Below are 19,219 nucleotides of genomic sequence, written 5' to 3'. Positions count from 1 at the left end.
TTTTAGCTAGATTACCTAACGATAAGGAGAGAAGATTCAAATAAAGTCAGAAATGAAAGACGAGGCTTTACAACTGAAAAACAGACATAGAAAGATCATAAGATACTACTATGAACAATTGCATATCAATAAATTGGATAATCTTGGAAATAGCAGATATATTTCTAAAGCATGTATCTTAACATGACTAGATCATGAAGACACAGAAAATCTAAACAGGCTAAGAAAATTGAATCAGTAATTTAAAACATCTTAACAAAGAAAAGTTTGTGGAAGAGATGGCCAAGTGAATTCTATCCAATCTTTAACTGCACAAATGAGTTCTGTTGCTGCTGCTGCTGCTGCTGTTAAGTCACTTCAGTCGTGTCCGACTCCGTGCGACTCCATAGGCGGCAGCCCACCAGGCTCCCCCATCCCTGGGATTCTCCAGGCAAGAACACTGAAGTGGGTTGCCGTTTCCTTCTCTAGTGCATGAAAGTGAAAAGTGAAAGTGAAGTCACTCAGTCATGTCCGACTCTTTGCAACCCCATGGACTGCAGCCTACCAGGCTCCTCCGTCCAATGGCAACCTACTCCAGTGCTCTTGCCTGGTGAATCCTATGGACGGAAGTGAGTTCTAGCCAATCTTTAAAGGAGAATTAATACCTTCTCAAGTCTTCCCAAAAACTGAAGAGGAGGGAACACTTCCAGACTCCTTTTACAAAACTAGCATTACTATTGGAGAAGGCAATGGCACCTCACTCCAGTACTCTTGCCTGGAAAATCCCATGGATGGAGGAGCCTGGTAGGCTGCAGTCCATGGGATCGCTAAGAGTCAGACATGACTGAGCGACTTCTTTCACTTTTCACTTTCATGCATTGGAGAAGGAAACGGCAACCCACTCCAGGGTTCTTGCATGGAGAATCCCAGGGAAGGGGGAGCCTGATGGGCTGCCGTCTATGGGGTCGCACAGAGTCAGACATGACTGAAGCGACTTAGCAGCAGCAGCAGCAGCAGCAGCAGCAGCAGCAGCATTATTATCGGAAAAGGCAATGGCCCCCCACTCCAGTACTCTTGCCTGGAAAATCCCATGGATGGAGGAACCTGGTAGGCTGCAGTCCATGGGGTCACTAAGAGTTGGACATGACTGAGTGACTTCACTTTCACTTTTCACTTTCATGCATTGGAGAAGGAAACGGCAACCCACTCCAATGTTCTTGCCTGGAGAATCCCAGGGATGGGGAAGCCTGAAGGGCTGCCGTCTGTGGGGTCGCACAGAGTCGGAGACGACTGAGGTGACTTAGCAGCAGCAGCAACAGCAGCATTACTATAATTCCAACCAGATAAGGACACTCCAAAAAGGAAATAACTTACCAATATCAGTGAAGAATATTGATGCAAAAATTCGTAATATTCAGTTCAGTTCAGCTCATCAAACTTAATTCAACGGTACACTAGAAAATCATAAACCATGACCAAATGGGATTTGTATCAGGGATGCAGGGATGGTTCAACATCCATAAATCAATCAACCTGCTATGCCACATTAACAGAATGAAGGATGAGAATCATATGATCATCTCAGTAGATGCAGAGAAAGCATTTGACAAAATTCAGTATCTAGTCATGATAAAAACTCTGAACAAACTGGGTACAAAGGGAACATACTGCAATGTAATAAAGGTCATATATGACAATTTCACAGCTAGCTTCATACTTAACAGTGAAAAGCCAAATGCTTTCTAAGATCATTAACAAGACAAGGATGCCTACTCTTGCCACTTTTGTTCAACATAATACTGAAAATTATAGCCAGAGGAGGGCAAGAAAATGCAATAAAATGCATCTACATGGGAAAGAAAGAAGTAAAATTGTCCCTATTTATAGATAACTTAATATAGAAAATCCTAAAGACTCTAACAAAAAACTATTGAACTAGTAAATAAATCTACTGAAGTTCAAGATACAAACATCAGTGTACAAAAATCAGTTACGATTTTACAGTCTAAGAATGAGCTATCAGAAAGAAATTAAGAAAACAATTTACAGTTGTATCAAAAACAATAAAATACCTAGGAATAAATTTAACTAAGAAAGCAAAACTGTACACAAAAAACCATTGACATTGATGAAAAAAATTGAAAAAGACACAAATAAAGGCAAAGGTCTTCCATGCTTATACATTGAAAGAATTAATGTTGTTAAAATGTCCATGTTGTCCAATGCAGTCTTCAGATTCAGTGCAATCCCTATCAAGATTCCAGTGGCATTTTTTTCATAGAAACAGGTCCACACAAATCTTAAAATTTGTGTGGACGTGCAAAAGACAAAGATAGACAAAGCAATCTTGAGAAAGAATGAAGCTGGAGGCATCACGTCTCCTGACTTCAAATCATATTGTCAGCTATAGTAATCCAAACAATATGGTATTGGCATAAAAATGGACATAGAGATCAGTGGAACAGAATGGAGAACGCAGATATAACCCACACATGTATGGGCGATTAAGACAAAAGTATCAAGAATATATAATGGAGAAAGGATAGTCTCTTCCTTAAAACTGGTAAAATCCACTTATAAAAGAATGAAACTAGATCACTATTTTACTTTGTACGTAAAAATCAACTCAAAACCTTAAAAAAAAAAAAAAACCACCTCCTGGAAGAAAAGTATAAGGAGTAAGCTCCTTGATATTGGTCTTACAGATTTTTTGGGTCTCATATCAAAAGCAAAGGCAGCAAATGCAAAAAGTAAATAAGAGGGACTACACCAAACTAAAATGCTTCACCACAGCAGTGAAAACCATAAACAAAATAAAAAGGCAATTTATAGAATGGGAAAAAATATTTACAAATCATAGATAGGATAAGGGGTTAATATCCAAATTCTATAAAGAACTCTTACAACTCAATAGCAAAATGCCCATAAACAATCTGATTTAAAAATTAAGCAGAGAAACTGAACAAATATTTTTCCAAAGAAGACATACAAATGGCCAATAGGTACATGAAAATGATAGCTTTTGGTTAGTGGTGTCAGATTCATGATCTCCGAAGATGATTTAACTTCAGGACCAGGGACCGGGCTTGATCACTCAAGAGCTTTTGTATAGCAGAGTTATATTAAAGTGAAAAGGGACAGGGAAAGCTTCTGACACAGACATCAGAAGCGGGCTGGAGAGTGCCCCCCTTGCTAGTTATAGCAAGCTGCTTTATGTCTGTTAGAAAGCTACGAATCAGATAAGAGAGACACCTCAAGGCTGACGGAGTTTCACCAGGCCCCTCTCCCACACTATGCATTTTTGAGATTGAATGGCACAAGGTATGTCATCTCCCAACCATAAAATAATTGATGTGAATACTGGTTTGTTGAACTATTATCAGCCAAAAGTTAGTTTTAGGTGAAACTATTTTGAAGAAAGGCAAATTCCAAAGCAAATACATAGTTTCATTAACATAGCTTAAGAAAAACATTTCCCTAAGGAAAATGCAATGGTTCCTCAAGGTTTGAGACAAGTTAGGTTCAGGTGGAACCAGTTGTCTTGGCAACACAGAATTCTCCAAGAAAAAATGCAACACTTGTAGTTTGTTTCCTCTTGCAGCTTAAGGGAGAGAGAAAAAATGTCTGACAGTTGCAGCCTATTTCCTCCATTTGGAGACCCCCGGCCTTCCTGCCTGTTACCCTCTCAGAAAGATGCACAATATCATTAGTCATCAGGGAAATCCATATCAAAACCACAGTGAGATACACCTCACACCTGTTAGAATGACCCATAAAAAATAAGCATGAAGTACTGGCGAGGATGTGGAGAGAAGGGCACCCTTGTGCCCTCTGTGCTCTACTTGTTCATGGATCCACCAGTAGACACTTGATTTGCCTCTACATTTTAGCTGTTGTTAATAACGCTGCTATGAGCAAGAGTGTGCAGATTTCTTTTCAAGACCTTGCTGTCAGTCCTACAGCCTGTTTTTGTTTGCTTTCTATTACTTTAAGTTTATTAAGATAGTTTATTGACTCTTCCTTGGCATTAAGTTTCTTTCCCCTTCTTTCCTTTTATCACACTATTCCTTACTCCACCCTCCCATCCTTGCTCCACTCCCCAAGCCCTCCAGTAGGATACTGCTCCTCTCTGTTGTGGCCCTGATGCAAACATGTAACTTGTGCCTCCATCTCAGGCCAACTGTCCAAGTAGATGTGTGCTTAGTTCGGTAGATCACTTAACTTTGGGAGTGGCCTTTTTCTGTATAGGGCCAGATGGTGAACATTTTAGGCTGTGTGGGCCTTGTGGCCTCTGTTGCAGCTGCTTGCCTCTGCCATCATGGTAGAAAGTAGCCACAGAGCTGACTAACTGTGTGGACGTGGTTGTGATCAAGTAAGATGTTATTTACAAAAACAGGTGAAGGGCTGCTTTCGGTCTTCAGCCATAGTCTGTTGACTCTTGACTTAAGTCAAAGAGCTTCTGTATGCTTTTTGTTTAGTCTTGGCTCAAAAGGTAGCAAGCTGAAGTTACTGCAGCCCAGGAAGAGAGGAGAAAGGGTATCCCTCCGATTTTCTGTTAGACACTCTCTTTTGTAAAAGTACTGTTTAATTTGTACTCTGGTGTAATACTAAGAGTGGAATAAAAGATGAGTTGGCCTCATGGTGCAGGATTGTCCCTGCCCCTTTCTTTCATGCATGGCAGTCCCTTCCCCTCTTGCCGTAGGCCCACCCATTGTCTCAGGCTGACTCCAGGCTCTTTCTTTCTGCTTGGAGCTTCCCACTCCTCTGGTTTCCACCTCTCTGTGCAGCTATTTGGAGCCCCTCAATTTAATATCCAGTTCTGTATTATAGTGGGGCTTCCCAGGTGGCTCAGAGGTTAAAGCGTCTGCCTGCAATGCTAGAGATCTGGGTTTGACCCCTGTGTCTCGAAGATCCCCTGGAAAAGGAAATGGCAACCCACTCCAGTAGTCTTGCCTGGAGAATGCCATGGACAGAGGAGCCTGGTGGGCTACAGTCCACGGGGTCACAAAGAGTTGGACATGACTGAGCGACATCACTTTCACTTTCCATATTGTAGTATCCCGTGTGGTTTCTTCAAATATGTTGCTTATTTTTCTCAACTACACTGCTGGGTTCCCTTGGGGACCAAGGACACAAAGTGCTGTAAGGGGAAGATGGAAGTTTTGACCTCTCCATGGCTTCACCTCTTGTTAGCTTTGTGGCTTTGGGTTAAATGCTGATCATTTCTGTGGCTTGGTTTCCTTATCTGTGAAATGATTATTGGAAATAATCGTGTATATATCTGGGTCTTGTGTGTCCTCCCTATAAGATGTTCCTATTCTCTGAGTGCCTTTGGCATGGACAGTAGCAAATTGACAATGACCAATCCCATGATTTGGAAAAAGCCCAGGTTTCCCAAACACTATTACCAGCTTTAGAAAGTGAAGCAGAACTAAAGAGACTCTTGATGAAGGTGAAAGAGAAGAGTGAAAAAGCTGGCTTAAAACTGAACATTCAAAAAATAAGATCAGGGAGGGGCCATGGGTAAACCTATGGCTGTTTCATGTTGATGTTTGGTAGAAACCAATGCAATACCATAAAGCAATTATCCTTCAGATTAATTAAAAGAAACAAAAGACAAAAAATCCAGTCCCATCCAGTCCCGTCACTTCTTGGCAAACAGAAGGGGAAATAGTGGAAGCAGTGACAGATTTTATTTTCTTGGGCTCCAAAATCACTGAGGAAGATGACTGCAGCCATGAAATTAAAAGATGTTTGCTCCGTGAAAGGAAAGCTGTGACAAACCTAGTCAGTGTATTAAAAAGCAGAGACGTTACTTGGCCAACAAAGGTCTGTATAGTCAAAGCTATAGTTTTTCCAGTGATCATGTGCGGATGTGAGAGTTGGACCATAAAGCAGGCTGAGTGCCGAAGAATGGATGCTTCAAATTGTAGTGCTGGAGAAGGCTCTTGAGAGTCCCTTGGACTGCAAGGAGATCAAAACAGTCAATCCTAAAGGAAATCAACCCTGAATATTTATTGGAAGGACTGATGCTGAAGCTGAAGCTCCAGTAGTTTGGGCACCTGATGCAAAGAGCCAGCTCACTGGAAAAGACCCTGATGCTGCGAAGGATTGAAGGCAAAAGGAAAGGTGGGCGGCAGAGGATGAGATGGTTAGATAACATCACTGCCTCAGTGGACATGAATTTGAGCCAACTCCAGGAAATAGTGAAGGACAGGAAGCCCAGGCGGCATGTTGCAGTCCATGGGGTTGCAAAGAGTTAGACACAACTTAGCAACTGAAAAACTACAAATTATCAGCCTTAAAATTATAGATGTTTTATGAGGAATGTTTTTTCTTGCGTTAAAGAAGTAATGTGATCACATTTTAAAAGTAATCACCCAGATTCTTTCTATTATAATTCAATTTCTGTTAGCATTTTGATTTTTTTTCTTATTTGTGCACTTTCTCAATTTAATTCATTTTAATGTAAGTGTTTTGATCGTAAATTACTTATAATTATTTTAACAACTTTCATGTCCTACTTAACATAGTGTTTTTGGACTGTTTACTTTTAAAAATATGGAAGCAATATTTTAATTTTTGGTGAATCATAAAACTTATTTTTCTATCCTGGTATATTTCATATCTACTGAAATAATATCATGGTATGACTTACGAGTATCATTATATATTGGCTGTGCATGGAATTGGTATGAAAATTCTGTTTGCATTGAAATAGGAACTTCAATAAATTCCTAATCCTTCTACACTTAAAAACTAATTTAAAAATAAAATGTAACTATAAAGAAAAGGTAGCTTTAGTAACACCTGCAATGAGAAGAAACAGGTCAGATAGTTTGATTTAATCATTTCTTATTTTAAAATTGAAGGTCCATTTTAGCTTCTTATCTTCTGAAAGAAAAGCTCAACATCTTGGGCAAGTTGGGGTGTCTGCTAAGCTGTGCGGGTTCTGTCGTGCTGATTATCCATTCCCCGAAATCTGAGAGTGTGACTACTCAGGCTGAGTTGGAGGAGAAGCTGACCAATCCAGGTAACTCAGGCCTCACTGCCAGAGAGCTTGTTTCCTCCACTGTGGCCCTCCCCAGGGGAGCTGTACCCTCTGCCCTGCCCTGCGGTGTGATCTGTCCTCCAGGCCCTTGGTTACTCTTTGCTCACCACTGTCCACAGCTGTCCCCTGGGGCTGCCCTGCTGACCTGGCCCCTTTGCTGACTCTTGGGACTGGACCTTGTACATTGACATTGCCTCCCTATCCATAGCACAACAGGTGTCAATTCTGCGGGTCTCCCACATGTTGTTTCCCTTAGGACACCATGTGTCCAGGCCTCAGTTCCTCCTCCTGTTGTGAAGCTCTCTGAGAGCCAAGGCCTGATTTAATTCATCCTTAGAGACCCTTTAGAGCTCTGTATGTTGTATTTTGTTTGTTCTTTGGTATATATTTTTTACCTAGTTTCTCTTTCATTCCTTTTTTGGTAACTGCAATCACCACCCTCCCACCCCCAGCCCCATCCCCATGAGACTCAAAAGACGAAACTCCTGCGCATTCCATGTTAGTTGCTCCGTCATGTTCTACTCTTTGTGACCCCACGGACTGTAGCCCATGAAGCTTCTCTGTTCATGGGATTCTCCAGGCAAGATTACTGGAGGAGGTAGCCATTCCTTCTCCAGTGGATCTTCCCAACCCAGGGATTGAACCAGGTCTTCTGCATTGCAGACAGATTCTTTACCATCTGAACCACCAGGGAAATCTGCTACACATTCAGGCTCAGCTGCTTTTTCTGATTTTTTCACAAACACAGCCCATGCTTTTGCAGTATTGTATAATACTTTTGTGCACACTGCGCTCTCTGCCCTTCACTACCTCGTCCCCTGTTTATAGGTCAGGCTCCCAGACAGCTTTCAGCTGTAGTATCTTCCTGAATCCTCTCTTGCAGCAGACCTCCAAGGTCCTTTTCTTTACCCTTGGGGAAGAGGGGACTCCCACCACCTGTTTGCTGGTGCAGATGTCCAGGCTGTACTCAGCCCTCTCAGGCCCAGTGCCTAGCACCCACTTTACAATCTGGGAATGAAATTCATGGCAAATACAACTTCCATGTACATATAAATAGTAGTCAACATAATGCCCTAAGAATCATACTTTGGAATAAAATAGAATGTTCAAGTATAGCCACAGGAATAGATACATTAGAGCCAGCAGGCCCTACAGCATATGTGGCGTTGCTGACAATCTGGCAGGTGGAAAACAGATGATGTGGAGGTGTTGTCTTATTGACTCACTTGGGATTTTGCCATCATTGATGGGATCTTCTTTTATTATTTTTCTTTGGCTGGACCACACAGCTTGCAGGATCTCAGTTCCCTGACCTGGGGTTAAACCCTGACTCTGTCGGTGAAAGCCTGGAATCCTAATTACCTGGCCACAAGGGAACTCCCAGCAGTGGGATCATCTGAAATGGAAAATAACTCCAGAAATACTGAAAAATTCAATATATATTAAATGCTTGCCAAATTACTTTGTTTTATACATAAAACAGGTTCTAGGCTCTGATTACTATAAACATTTTTCAGTTAGTTACCTGTCCAAGGTGACATTCAGAAGTTGTGAGGAGAATCTGATGATTTTTTGTTGTGTGAAATTCTGTACACACCTGAGGACCTGTGGCCTCTGCGTGCAGCCCTCAGTCCCTGCCACAGCCAGAGACACCCCACGGTTTTCCCTCATGTTCTTTAAGACCCCACATGACTCTCTTTCCCTGCCCTCCCCCAGCAGGAGTACTCTGCCTAGGGTTTGTTGAATTGACCATCTTGTGGACTAGCTTAAAAAAAATTCTTGAGACTTCCCAGGCAGTGCAGTGGCTGGGACTCCATGCTTCCACTGCAGGCGGCATGGGTCTGATCCCTGCTGGGGATAGTTCGGCGTGCCATGCTGTGTGCGCAAAAAAAGAGAAAAAATCTCATAGTGTATATGTTGACTTTTAATGTTATAACATATTACTAACAGAAGACTTATTTATTGACTTGTAATATGTAGGAGCTATGAATTTTTTAATGGTGAAAATAGTGATGGGAAAACATTTTTGTGGAATGAGCTCAGTGGGTCTGGTTAAGCACACCTGGAGCAGTAGAGTGTCCTGGTGATGAGGGCAGGGGCAGGTGGTGGGGCGTATGATGGTGGCTGCTCTGCTAGCCCCCCAGTCACTGTGTGCCCCCTCTTTTCCAGTGTTTGTGGGCTATCTGTGCATCGTGCTGCTCATGCTGCTGCTGCTCATCTTCTGGATCGCACCGGCCCACGGGCCCACCAACATCATGGTCTACATCAGCATCTGCTCCTTGCTGGGGAGTTTCACCGTGCCTTCCACCAAGGGCATTGGGCTGGCTGCCCAAGACATCTTCCACAACAACCCATCTAGTCAGCGGGCCCTCTGCCTGTGCCTGGTGCTCCTGGCCGTGCTTGGCTGCAGTATCATCGTCCAGTTCAGGTACATCAACAAGGCCCTCGAGTGCTTCGACTCCTCTGTGTTTGGGGCCATCTACTACGTGGTGTTCACCACACTGGTCTTGCTGGCCTCAGCCATCCTCTTCCGGGAGTGGAGCAACGTGGGTCTGGTGGACTTCTTGGGCATGGCCTGTGGGTTCACCACTGTCTCCGTTGGAATTGTCCTTATACAGGTGTTCAAAGAGTTCAACTTCAACCTGGGGGAGATGAATAAATCTAATGTGAAAACGGACTAGGATGTCACAAGGAATTGTATGGCTTGAGGAACAGAAAGAAGATATGGTTTCTGGTCCTAATTTGATGTGACGTAGAAGAGTAAATTTACACAAGTAAATTGTTTGTGTTGGAGTTGCTTATCATGATGAATAGGCTGGTGGAGAATGAGGATGCATTGCTTAGCACAGGACTGTGGACTCAGCCTTCTGTTCTCTGAAGTTGCTCAAAGGTTGCCTGAGTGTCATCTCTCTCTGATGAGAGGAATCTTAGGTTCATTGCCATTAACCTGGAAGCTTTGATGAATACTCTTTGCTTTTAAAACACTATCATTATTTAAATAGAACGGGCCTATTCTGGTTAGTGTTTGCAGGGGAACAGATATTCTTATTTAGGAGCTTACTTTGGAAATGGGAGAAGGTGTTGTCTTGAAGTCTGACTCTACAGTAAATGTGTCTTTAGTCTTGTTATTTTGCATTAAGCATGTCTAACATTCAGGTGTTCCATCCAAATCAGAGGTATATACATTTAATTGTTTTTAATCCTCTAATGTGTTGACTCTCCTACCCCTGACTCCTAGACATTTTAATTGGAAACAGAGAGAGAAGAGTGAATGGATACCATATACTGTTCCATTTGCAGGATGATTTTCAGTAGCTCAAATCAATTTCAGTGCCTTTATCACTTGAACTATTCACTTAATTTGACTATTACTGTGTGTATGTTCTCTTAGATTAGAATAATGCAGCTTCCATGATTATACTTTAGTATTTCACTATTCAAACTATAAATGTTCAAAGCAGTTATAAATTATAGTATATTATTTATTGGAAGAGAATCAAGATGAAGGACACATTAGAGGAAGTTGACCCTTTCAGCATGTTATAATCCAATGAAAGACAATTGACTAAGTAGCATGAGGTATTTTATTTGTATTCAGTCTAACATAACTGGGATCCAGTATTAAATTTACCCATGTTCTCATTGAGCAAGCATTGTGTCCACTAAGAAGAAATTATTTAGGCTGTTAAGTGAGATAGTAACTGTTCAGTGGCACATATGAGTTCAGGAACAAGTTAAAGGACACAATTAAGCCTAAGTTTTTTTTTTTTTTTTGCTACAAATTGGAACACACATAGTTTTAGAAAGAATTTCTAGCAAAAATGAAAACAGTTTAACCATCTCCCTGTTGTTTGAGATGACAAAGCACTCTGCAGTCCCTGACCCAATCTCTCATTAAACTTGTGAAATGCAAAATAGCCATTAATTAGCCCTGGGATTTCTTTGGAGGGAATGATGCTGAAGCTGAAACTCCAGTACTTTGGCCACCTCATGCGAAGAATTGATTCACTGGAAAAGACCCTGATGCTGGGAGGGATTGGGGGCAGGAGGAGCAGGGGACGACAGAGGGTGAGATGGCTGGATGGCATCACTGACTCAATGGACTTGAGTCTGAGTGAACTCCGGGAGTTGGTGATGGACAGGGAGGCCTGGCGTGCTGCGATTCATCGGGTCGCAGAGTCAGACACGACTGAGCGACTGAACTGAACTGAACTGATCCCAGCATTTGGATCAAAAGAGGTCATTTGCCTGTCTATAGTAACCTTCCATGTGTATGAAATAGTAACAAAGCACAGAGTGATGCAAATATTCATCAAGATATCTATATACTTCATCTGCAGTATTGTTCCCCCCATCCCACCCTGCGAGACATGTGAGATTTCCCTACCAGGGATTGAAATGGTCCCCATGCAGTGGAAGTGCAGTCTTAACCACTGGACCACAAGGAGAGTCCTCAGGGCAGTGTTTTGTCTAAATGGCTTAGGGAACTAAGCCAAGTTGAAAGATGGGATTGAGTAAAGTGAAGGGATTGACTTGGTGAAGTAGAACATGGAATTTAATAATACCCAGTTAAAATTACTAAGGAATGTCAATAGAAAAAAATATATTTTTTTTTTAGATAAAAAGAACATTTCTAAAGACCTAAGGGATAGTTCCCTAAAGTGTTGAATAAAGAGGCTAAATAAAACAAGGATAGAGCAAAAAACACCCTTATGAATTAAAAGTACATTGGATGATCATGAGTTGTCAGTGAGCTGTGAACTAACAGCAGCAAGATTATTTTAAAATTTTTCTAAATCTTATAGTAACTGATAGTTAATAAATGCTCAGAAATCCATTAGTCTTTTTATCAACTCTTGAAGGTTTATTTTTTATCATCAGTATTTTTAGGAATACAGGCCTTAAGTTATTGAACTGAATTTTCTAAAAATGTAGGTGTATAAGTATACTTTTGAGCATAAAAATAGTTTCCTAGGTAAGGAGTTGAGATATTCAAAAAATACATGTGGCTATACAAGTATCATAAGAAAGGTCATGGAAATTACCATTTTCTTTTGGTTGCAGTTTACATGTGAAGCTTAGTTTATTTAATTGTCTGTTGATGTTCCTGATTGCAGTTAAATCTGTGGTTATTCCATAGATACTTACAGGTGATATTTTCTGGATTATCTTCCTATGATTTTTTCTTTTTTTAGTAAAGTAAAAACTCCAAGTATAAACAACTTGTTGTCTCTTGAAGGTGAAAAGCCCCAGAATAGTTAGACTCTTCCAAATTTATATCTGTTTAGCAGATTACTTTGGTAGGATGCACAGCTTTTCTTCCAGTGGAATGCAATTCATATCATCCATTGTATTCCAAGTGTGACTGTAGCCTGGAAGTAATTGACATGACCAGCAGTCTAACAGCCTACTTTTCAAGTTTGACATAGAGCATATAACTTCTGACTTACAGTATTTATTTTACAAATCTGTGTTTTTATAATTTATTTGGAATTTAAAAAAATAAAAGCTTTAAAGAGAAAGGCCCAGAATGGGGATAGGTCTTACAGTGATCTTTCCAAAAGTAAACATTTTCATTATTATGCTATTCTCTAGGTTTTATCTTTGATAAAACTAAGGAAAAAATTGTTCACTTGTTTTCAAGCCTCCTGTAAAATCGTATGTTTGTGATCAAAACCTGCACATTTACCTGGATAGATACCTAAATAGGCCATGTCTCTCCTCTCATACTTGGACAATGCCTTGCTTTCTCCTCTGAATCTTTGCATTTAAAAAGATTGCTTCCTGTTCTGCTCAGTGGTCAAGTGTAGGGTCTATTAAGGATTCTAACCCAAACCCAGCACTGAGATCACCATTGAGTATTTTGCTGTTCTATAGGACTGCTCCACCTCTGCAGAGAAGAATCCGGAGAGGAAGGGCAGTCTCCCTGCTGCCACTTGGGGAGCAAGAACTCCCCACAGGTGGGTCTTCAGGGGGTATCATCACTCAGATGTTATTATGGTCTTTTCACATTAGAAAGTTAGTGAAGTACACTTTGCTGCTCTTGGTTCAGCAATAAGAAATATCCTTTCAAGTCCTACTTTTCAAGCCAATTTGTTATCTGCAGTTTTATTTCCAGAAGTTGATTCTGGGTGTAGTCAATAGATTGGTCTTGGGGTTTTTCTTTGGGTTTCTCATCTGATAGAAGAAAGTACTACTGAAATAGGCAGTCACCTCTCATCTTCCTTCTTCATTGACCTCTCAACTCTTTGTAAATACTGTGCTCACTTCTAGAGGCCAGTTCCTAGACATCTGTAAAGTGCTTGAGATGCACTGTCTGTGGGCGTGGATGAGTCCATGGAGACTGAGGTGTTTGTGGTCACGTGCTACTGTCGGGCTGCCTAATTCTTTTCGGGAGATGATACCTCTCTTTTCTGAGCTTCTCAACTAACCCAGAAGAGCAATCTGCAGAGCTCTGCCCATATCTCTTCTTTGATGCCTACTTGATCCTGACTTAGAATTCCTGGGACTGAGTAGGAACCTGCAAAGAGAGGAAGCTTTAGTTTAGATCTGTTCATGACTGACCAGTTGGCTCCAGTGGTCTGATGAAGTTGTCCTTACTGTGTCTGACACCATGGAAATAGTTCACCCATCAAGCAGGAATTGATGGAATCTTGGTGTTCTACCTTCTCAGGGACCAAAAATGTAACATAACTCCTTAGCATTGACCTTCCTCTCAAAGACATGTCTGTGTTATTAATAGTTTTTCATATGTTTTATTCATCATAGCTAGAGGTTTGTTAGTTTGAGTTGGGAAGAGAAAGACCAGCTTACACCAGTCACACCATAAAACAGTTTATCATATAAAATACCTCAACTTTCTGTATTCCTCACCTCCGCCTCAAAGTTGTACTGGTGATGAATTTTGAGGGTCTGTCCTTTAGCTTATAAGTGAGTTTTCACATCTGGCCAGATTCTTATACCTCCATCATATACTTGAATAGATTAAGAAATATAGGAATGGGAACAAGAATTTGGCCCAATTTCACAACTCATTTATTTTCATACATATTTCTCACATGCTGTTAAATGCAACAAAAGAATTATATTTTAAAAAAGTGTAACTTTCTGTTACATCAAAAAATACTGTCTAGTGAAAAGTTGATACTCAGTACAACAATGATCATGCAAATAAACATCTATTTCAAATGTACCCAATATGATAAAAAGCATAGTCTAGGCCCCAGAGCATGAGCCGGGAGGATTTATTTTTTCTTTTCTCTATTTTCCTCTGAATTGTGCAACTGTAGGTGAGTCACTTAACCTTTCTGTGCCTCAGTTTCTCTACCTCTAAAGGGTGGGATGGGTCTCCATATCTGTGTAAGAGCGCTTGCATGTTTGGCATATGCTGGTCACCTCAGACCAGAGCGCATGTACAGGACTCCTTGGGAGTGATGGACTGGGCATCCTGTCTGCTCAGGACCATGCAACTTCGAGCACTGAGTGAGCAAAGGAAGCACTGGGTGTAAAGCTTGCATGATTCAATGAAGCTTTAATTTTCCTTTATTTTTTTGTTTTAAAAAGAAGGGTTTTATATATTCTGTTGTAAAATATGGAAACTAAACAAGGACTTTAAACAGCTGCACTGAGAGATCACATTCTGATGGTGTGATGAGCTTCTTTGACATTCCACAAAGGTGTACGTTCTGCAAAAGAATCAATGACCTGTAAAGCAGATGAATTCTGTTGTGTTGACTTTGTAATGGGTGATGCTGAACTTCCTGCTTCTGAGCGGCTCAATCCTAACCGTGAACTACCTGACACCAGGTGCATGTCAGGAACTCCCAGACCACTAGTGCCAAGGGTCACACTGAAAAGCGCAGAATCTCTTTCTTTTATTTGTCAGACCATAATAATTTGCCCCCAACCCCAACCTCACGTCAGTGTTTTTACACTTCGGAAAAATTTAAGAGTACTGTTTTTCAGTAGAATTCCTGAGTGTTTTTGCCTCTTTAAATAACTTTCTTGTAAAATGGAATATAATTGTGAAAGAGGAATAAAACTAGATAAAAAATGTAAAATGTTGGTTGCATTAAATTTTTTTCATGTAAATGTATCAGGAGAGCTTCCAATTAGCACACACACATATTTGTCAATGACTAATACTTGCTTATATTCTGCTTTATAGAAGTAGTCATAGCATGTTGTAATTGCCTTATGTAAATAAAAGGCTATTTATTAAGTTTTCCAATAATATTTATTAATATGTATGTGTTTTAAAATAAAATAACTTATTTCTAGCTGAACACTTGTTGCTTTTTTGCCCTTTACATGAGAAGTTTGTGTGGTCTCAGGTTCCATATCCTCTTAATTTCTCAATCAGATGCTTCCCATTTTCCTTATAGAAACAAATAGCCCAGGTCTCCATCAGGATGTAGAAAATGTCCACTCATGCATATCTTAGGATGCAAATCTATGATGTGTGAAGGAATTCACTACCCAGTGACTCTCTTCTGATACAATGAAATGATGTATTAAAGAAAACTATTTGTACTTTAATATGTTAATGTCTTTTACATGTTTTTGAGGTATATAACATATTTTAAATACATTGAAAATTAGAGAATCATAACATTTCAATACTCTGTCATCAAAAATCTTGTCACTAATCTTTATTATTGTCCTAAAGTAATTTTATTGAATGAAAAAAAATATTTGAGCAAAATACTTTTCCTTTGGCTCTATCCAAAAAGATTTACTCACATTTTGATCATAATATATCTGTAAAGAAATCAGGAAAAAACATTTTAAGAAACCACCAAATGGATAACCCTTTCTACATAGGTTTTTGGGATAAAATGTGTAAGTGCCAGATTCTTCAAAAACTTGCCCGGGTTGGTTACTATTACAAAACTGTTAGTTGTAGCTGGTAGCCAAGTATACTACTATTGAACCTAAGCTCTGTATCTGATTCTGAGGAGTATAGAAAATCAGACGTGCTCCCCAGTTTCCACTTCCTCTGTTGATGAGTTATATCCCTATCAGTTGACCTTTAGACATCACATGCCAGCATCTTTGATGTAATATTAATCACACCATATTTTTAACCTCATATCATAGGTAGTTTCAAAAAGACTTTTTGTTTTGGAAAGCTGAGGCACAGTCAAGAAATAGAGAAATAAACAGATACCTGTATCTATATTAGCAGTTCAAAGAAAAAAGGTATTAATTCCAGCTGAAGAAATTTGTAAGTGTGGGGTTTGGAATTGTGCCATGACAAGCAGGATAGGAGAGATGCCAATCCAGTAACAAACACAACAGATCCATGTAGAATAACTGAGATAACGGGCTGGAAGGTAGAGGAAGTTCAAATTAAGTTGTCTGTTCATAAAATGGAATCATTTTGGGTGAGGATGTCTGGAGGGTCTCAGTGTTCTTCTCCTATTTTGGCATGTTTATTCACTGTTGCTTTTCTATTGCTGCTCTAACAAATTACCACAAACTTTGTGGTTTCCAACTAGACAAACTTACTATCTTACAGCTGTGAGGGTCCGAAGTCCAACACAAGTTTCACTAGGCTCAAGTCAAGATGTTGGCAGGATCACACTGTAGAGGCATTTGAGGAGACCTACTCTCTGCCTTTTGCAGTTTCCAGAGGCCATGCACACTCTTCGGCTTGTTTCCCTTTCTCCATCTTCGAAGCCAGCAGTGTTACATTGCTCTTCTTCCACTGTCATGTCTCATTCTTTGACTGTGATACCCCTGCCCACCTCTTACAAGGACCCTTGTGATTATTTCGGGCCCACCTGGACAATCCAGGACCATCTTAAGATGCTTAACTTAATCATACTCACAAGGTTCTGAGGATGAATCTTTGGGGGGCCATAATACTGCCCACCTGATCCACTCAACATTTCATCAAGTGAAGCAACTGTTAAAAGCCAACATCTGATGGCAACCCACTCCAGTATTCTTGCCTGGGAAATCCCATGGACACAGGAGCATGGTGGGCTACAGTCCACGGGGCTGCAAAAGAGTTGAACATGACTTAGCAACCGAGCACACACACGGGTGTGTACAAGTTTTGAAGGATTCTGTGGTTATTTCTTAATAGTGTCACATACTCATTGAAATAATTAAATATTAAAAAAAGCCAACATCTGGCTTTTAATAAATATCCTAGTGTTCTACCCAAAAATTCACTTCAAGTTATTACTTTTTCAGAGAGCTCTCCCCTCTTCCTCCAACAAATGTATTAGAAAATGCCTACTACATGTGTCAGTTACCTATGGCCTTGAGTAAACTAATATTAATTGGAAAATGTATGTAATAGTAAGCTATTAAAATGCTAGAGAATGTCATTATTTACTTTTCAGCGTAAAGGGTAAAATTACTAATAGGGGGTTGAGCTAAATTTAAAAGATTATCTGAAATGGTACTCTCATGTTTCTGGCTGACATCTATGGTAACAAAACCAAAACGCAGGCGAGTAATTGAAGGATAATTTATATATGGGAAGTAATTTTGGTCTACTAATTCATGATTTTTAAAAAAATATTACTTAATAAATCTTGCCTATACTTCTATAACAATGACACAAGTAGATTTTAATAGTTTTATTGAGGTATGATTGACATGCAATAAACTTCACATATATAAAATATACAACTTGGTATGTTTTAATATATATGATGTCATATGATGAAAGCATCACCACGAGCAAAACAGTGAACATACCTATCACTCTCAAAGTTTCCTTTTACCCCATTGTAATCTGTCTGCCTTCCTTGCCTCCTCTACTCCCAACCATTCATCTGCTTTCTATTGCTATATATTACCATCCAGTTCCTGGAATTTTATATGAATGTAATAATCTATATATACTCTCTCTTTGGTCTGGCTTCTTTCACTCATCAGAATTACTTTGACATGCCACCATATTATAGCATGTATCAACAGTTCATTCCCTTTTATTGCTCAGTAGTATTCCATGACATGGACATACCATAGTTGTTCATCCATTCATCTATTGACAGACGTTTAGATTGTTTCTATTTTTTTATTATAAATAAAAGTGTTATTGAATGTTCATTTATATTCACATTATACACATTTACATTATATCTTTTAATGGTATATGCTTTCATTTCTCTTGGGTAAAATTACCTAGAAGTTGAACAGCGGGATCATTGGATCATGTGTTTAATTTTTTTAAGAAATTGCCAAAGTGTTTTATAAGGAGGTTGTACCATTTTACAATCCTACTAGCAGTATATGAAAACACATTCAACTTTTAAAAGTTTAAAAATATCTCATGATCAATGCTTGAACACTTCTGGTATATAAGATGTGCATCATCAGGTGCTGAAGAAGTTATCTGGGCATTTAAGGAGCTTGTATCACATTAGCAGGGAATATTACATATACTTATAAAAATAATACACTGTGCAAACATAAGTCAGGTGGGTGGTGAGTTCAGATATTGAATTTGAGATGAGTCTGTGAGCTACAGTGATGAGAGAGAGAGATGACTAGAGGAGGCAGCATTCAGTTGGTATGATTACAATACTGGCAGAAAAGAGGCAGGAGCAAATGTTAGGTCGACATAGTTTCGAAGCGTTTTTGCTCATACGAACTAGCCACTGCTTCCATTACAGCCACTTGCCTCCTAGAGGTACCTGTTGGGATTTATGTTATTGCTACATACCTATTCATGTCAAAAAGAGTGGCTTAATGGAAGATTCCTTTATTCTTTCTCATGTATCTCTGGGTCAACAGGACAGTTTTGTGAACCTCAACCAGCTTGGCTCTATGTCTATTCTCTGGGTCAGTTAGGTGGCTTTGCAAGGTGCTCTGCTCCACCTGGTCTCCTCCTCCAGCCCACTAGTCCAGGCTTCTTATCATGATTTAGGCTGGCCACCACCACATTTTCTTGTCTAAGGCAGAGTCGGGATGGAGTAGAACTGCAAAGCCACTCTGCAAAATGTGTGGGCACATGAATGGGCACAGAATTAGAGCCATTTTTAACACTCTACTGCATCATTAGAGACCAGCTTGTCAACTATCGTTCAATAGTCAATGTAATTGCTTATTTGACCATGTCCTCTAGATACAACAGGTGAGACCAAAAAAGTAAACAAAAAAGTTCCTCTGAGCCAATTCCAGAAAGGACAGTTCTCGGGTTGCCAAGTTTTGGGAAGATTAAAAGCT

General features: G+C 40.0%; 1 protein-coding gene across 1 annotated transcript in view; it reads left to right on the top strand.

Moving 5' to 3' along the window:
• Positions 1–11,043, top strand: part of NIPA1 (non imprinted in Prader-Willi/Angelman syndrome 1) — a 51,032-nt gene extending 39,989 nt beyond the window's left edge. The window contains exons 4-5 of the mRNA XM_018066056.1: positions 6,852–7,012; positions 9,200–11,043. Of these exons, the coding sequence (XP_017921545.1) occupies positions 6,852–7,012; positions 9,200–9,711 (673 nt within the window). The 3' untranslated portion in view covers positions 9,712–11,043. The remainder of the gene's footprint in view (positions 1–6,851; positions 7,013–9,199) is intronic.

This window comes from Capra hircus, chromosome 2 (genome assembly GCF_001704415.2).
Source record: "Capra hircus breed San Clemente chromosome 2, ASM170441v1, whole genome shotgun sequence".
NCBI lineage: Eukaryota > Metazoa > Chordata > Mammalia > Artiodactyla > Bovidae > Capra > Capra hircus.
Note: the sequence above shows the minus strand (reverse complement) of the source record. Positions and strands in the feature narration are given on the sequence as shown.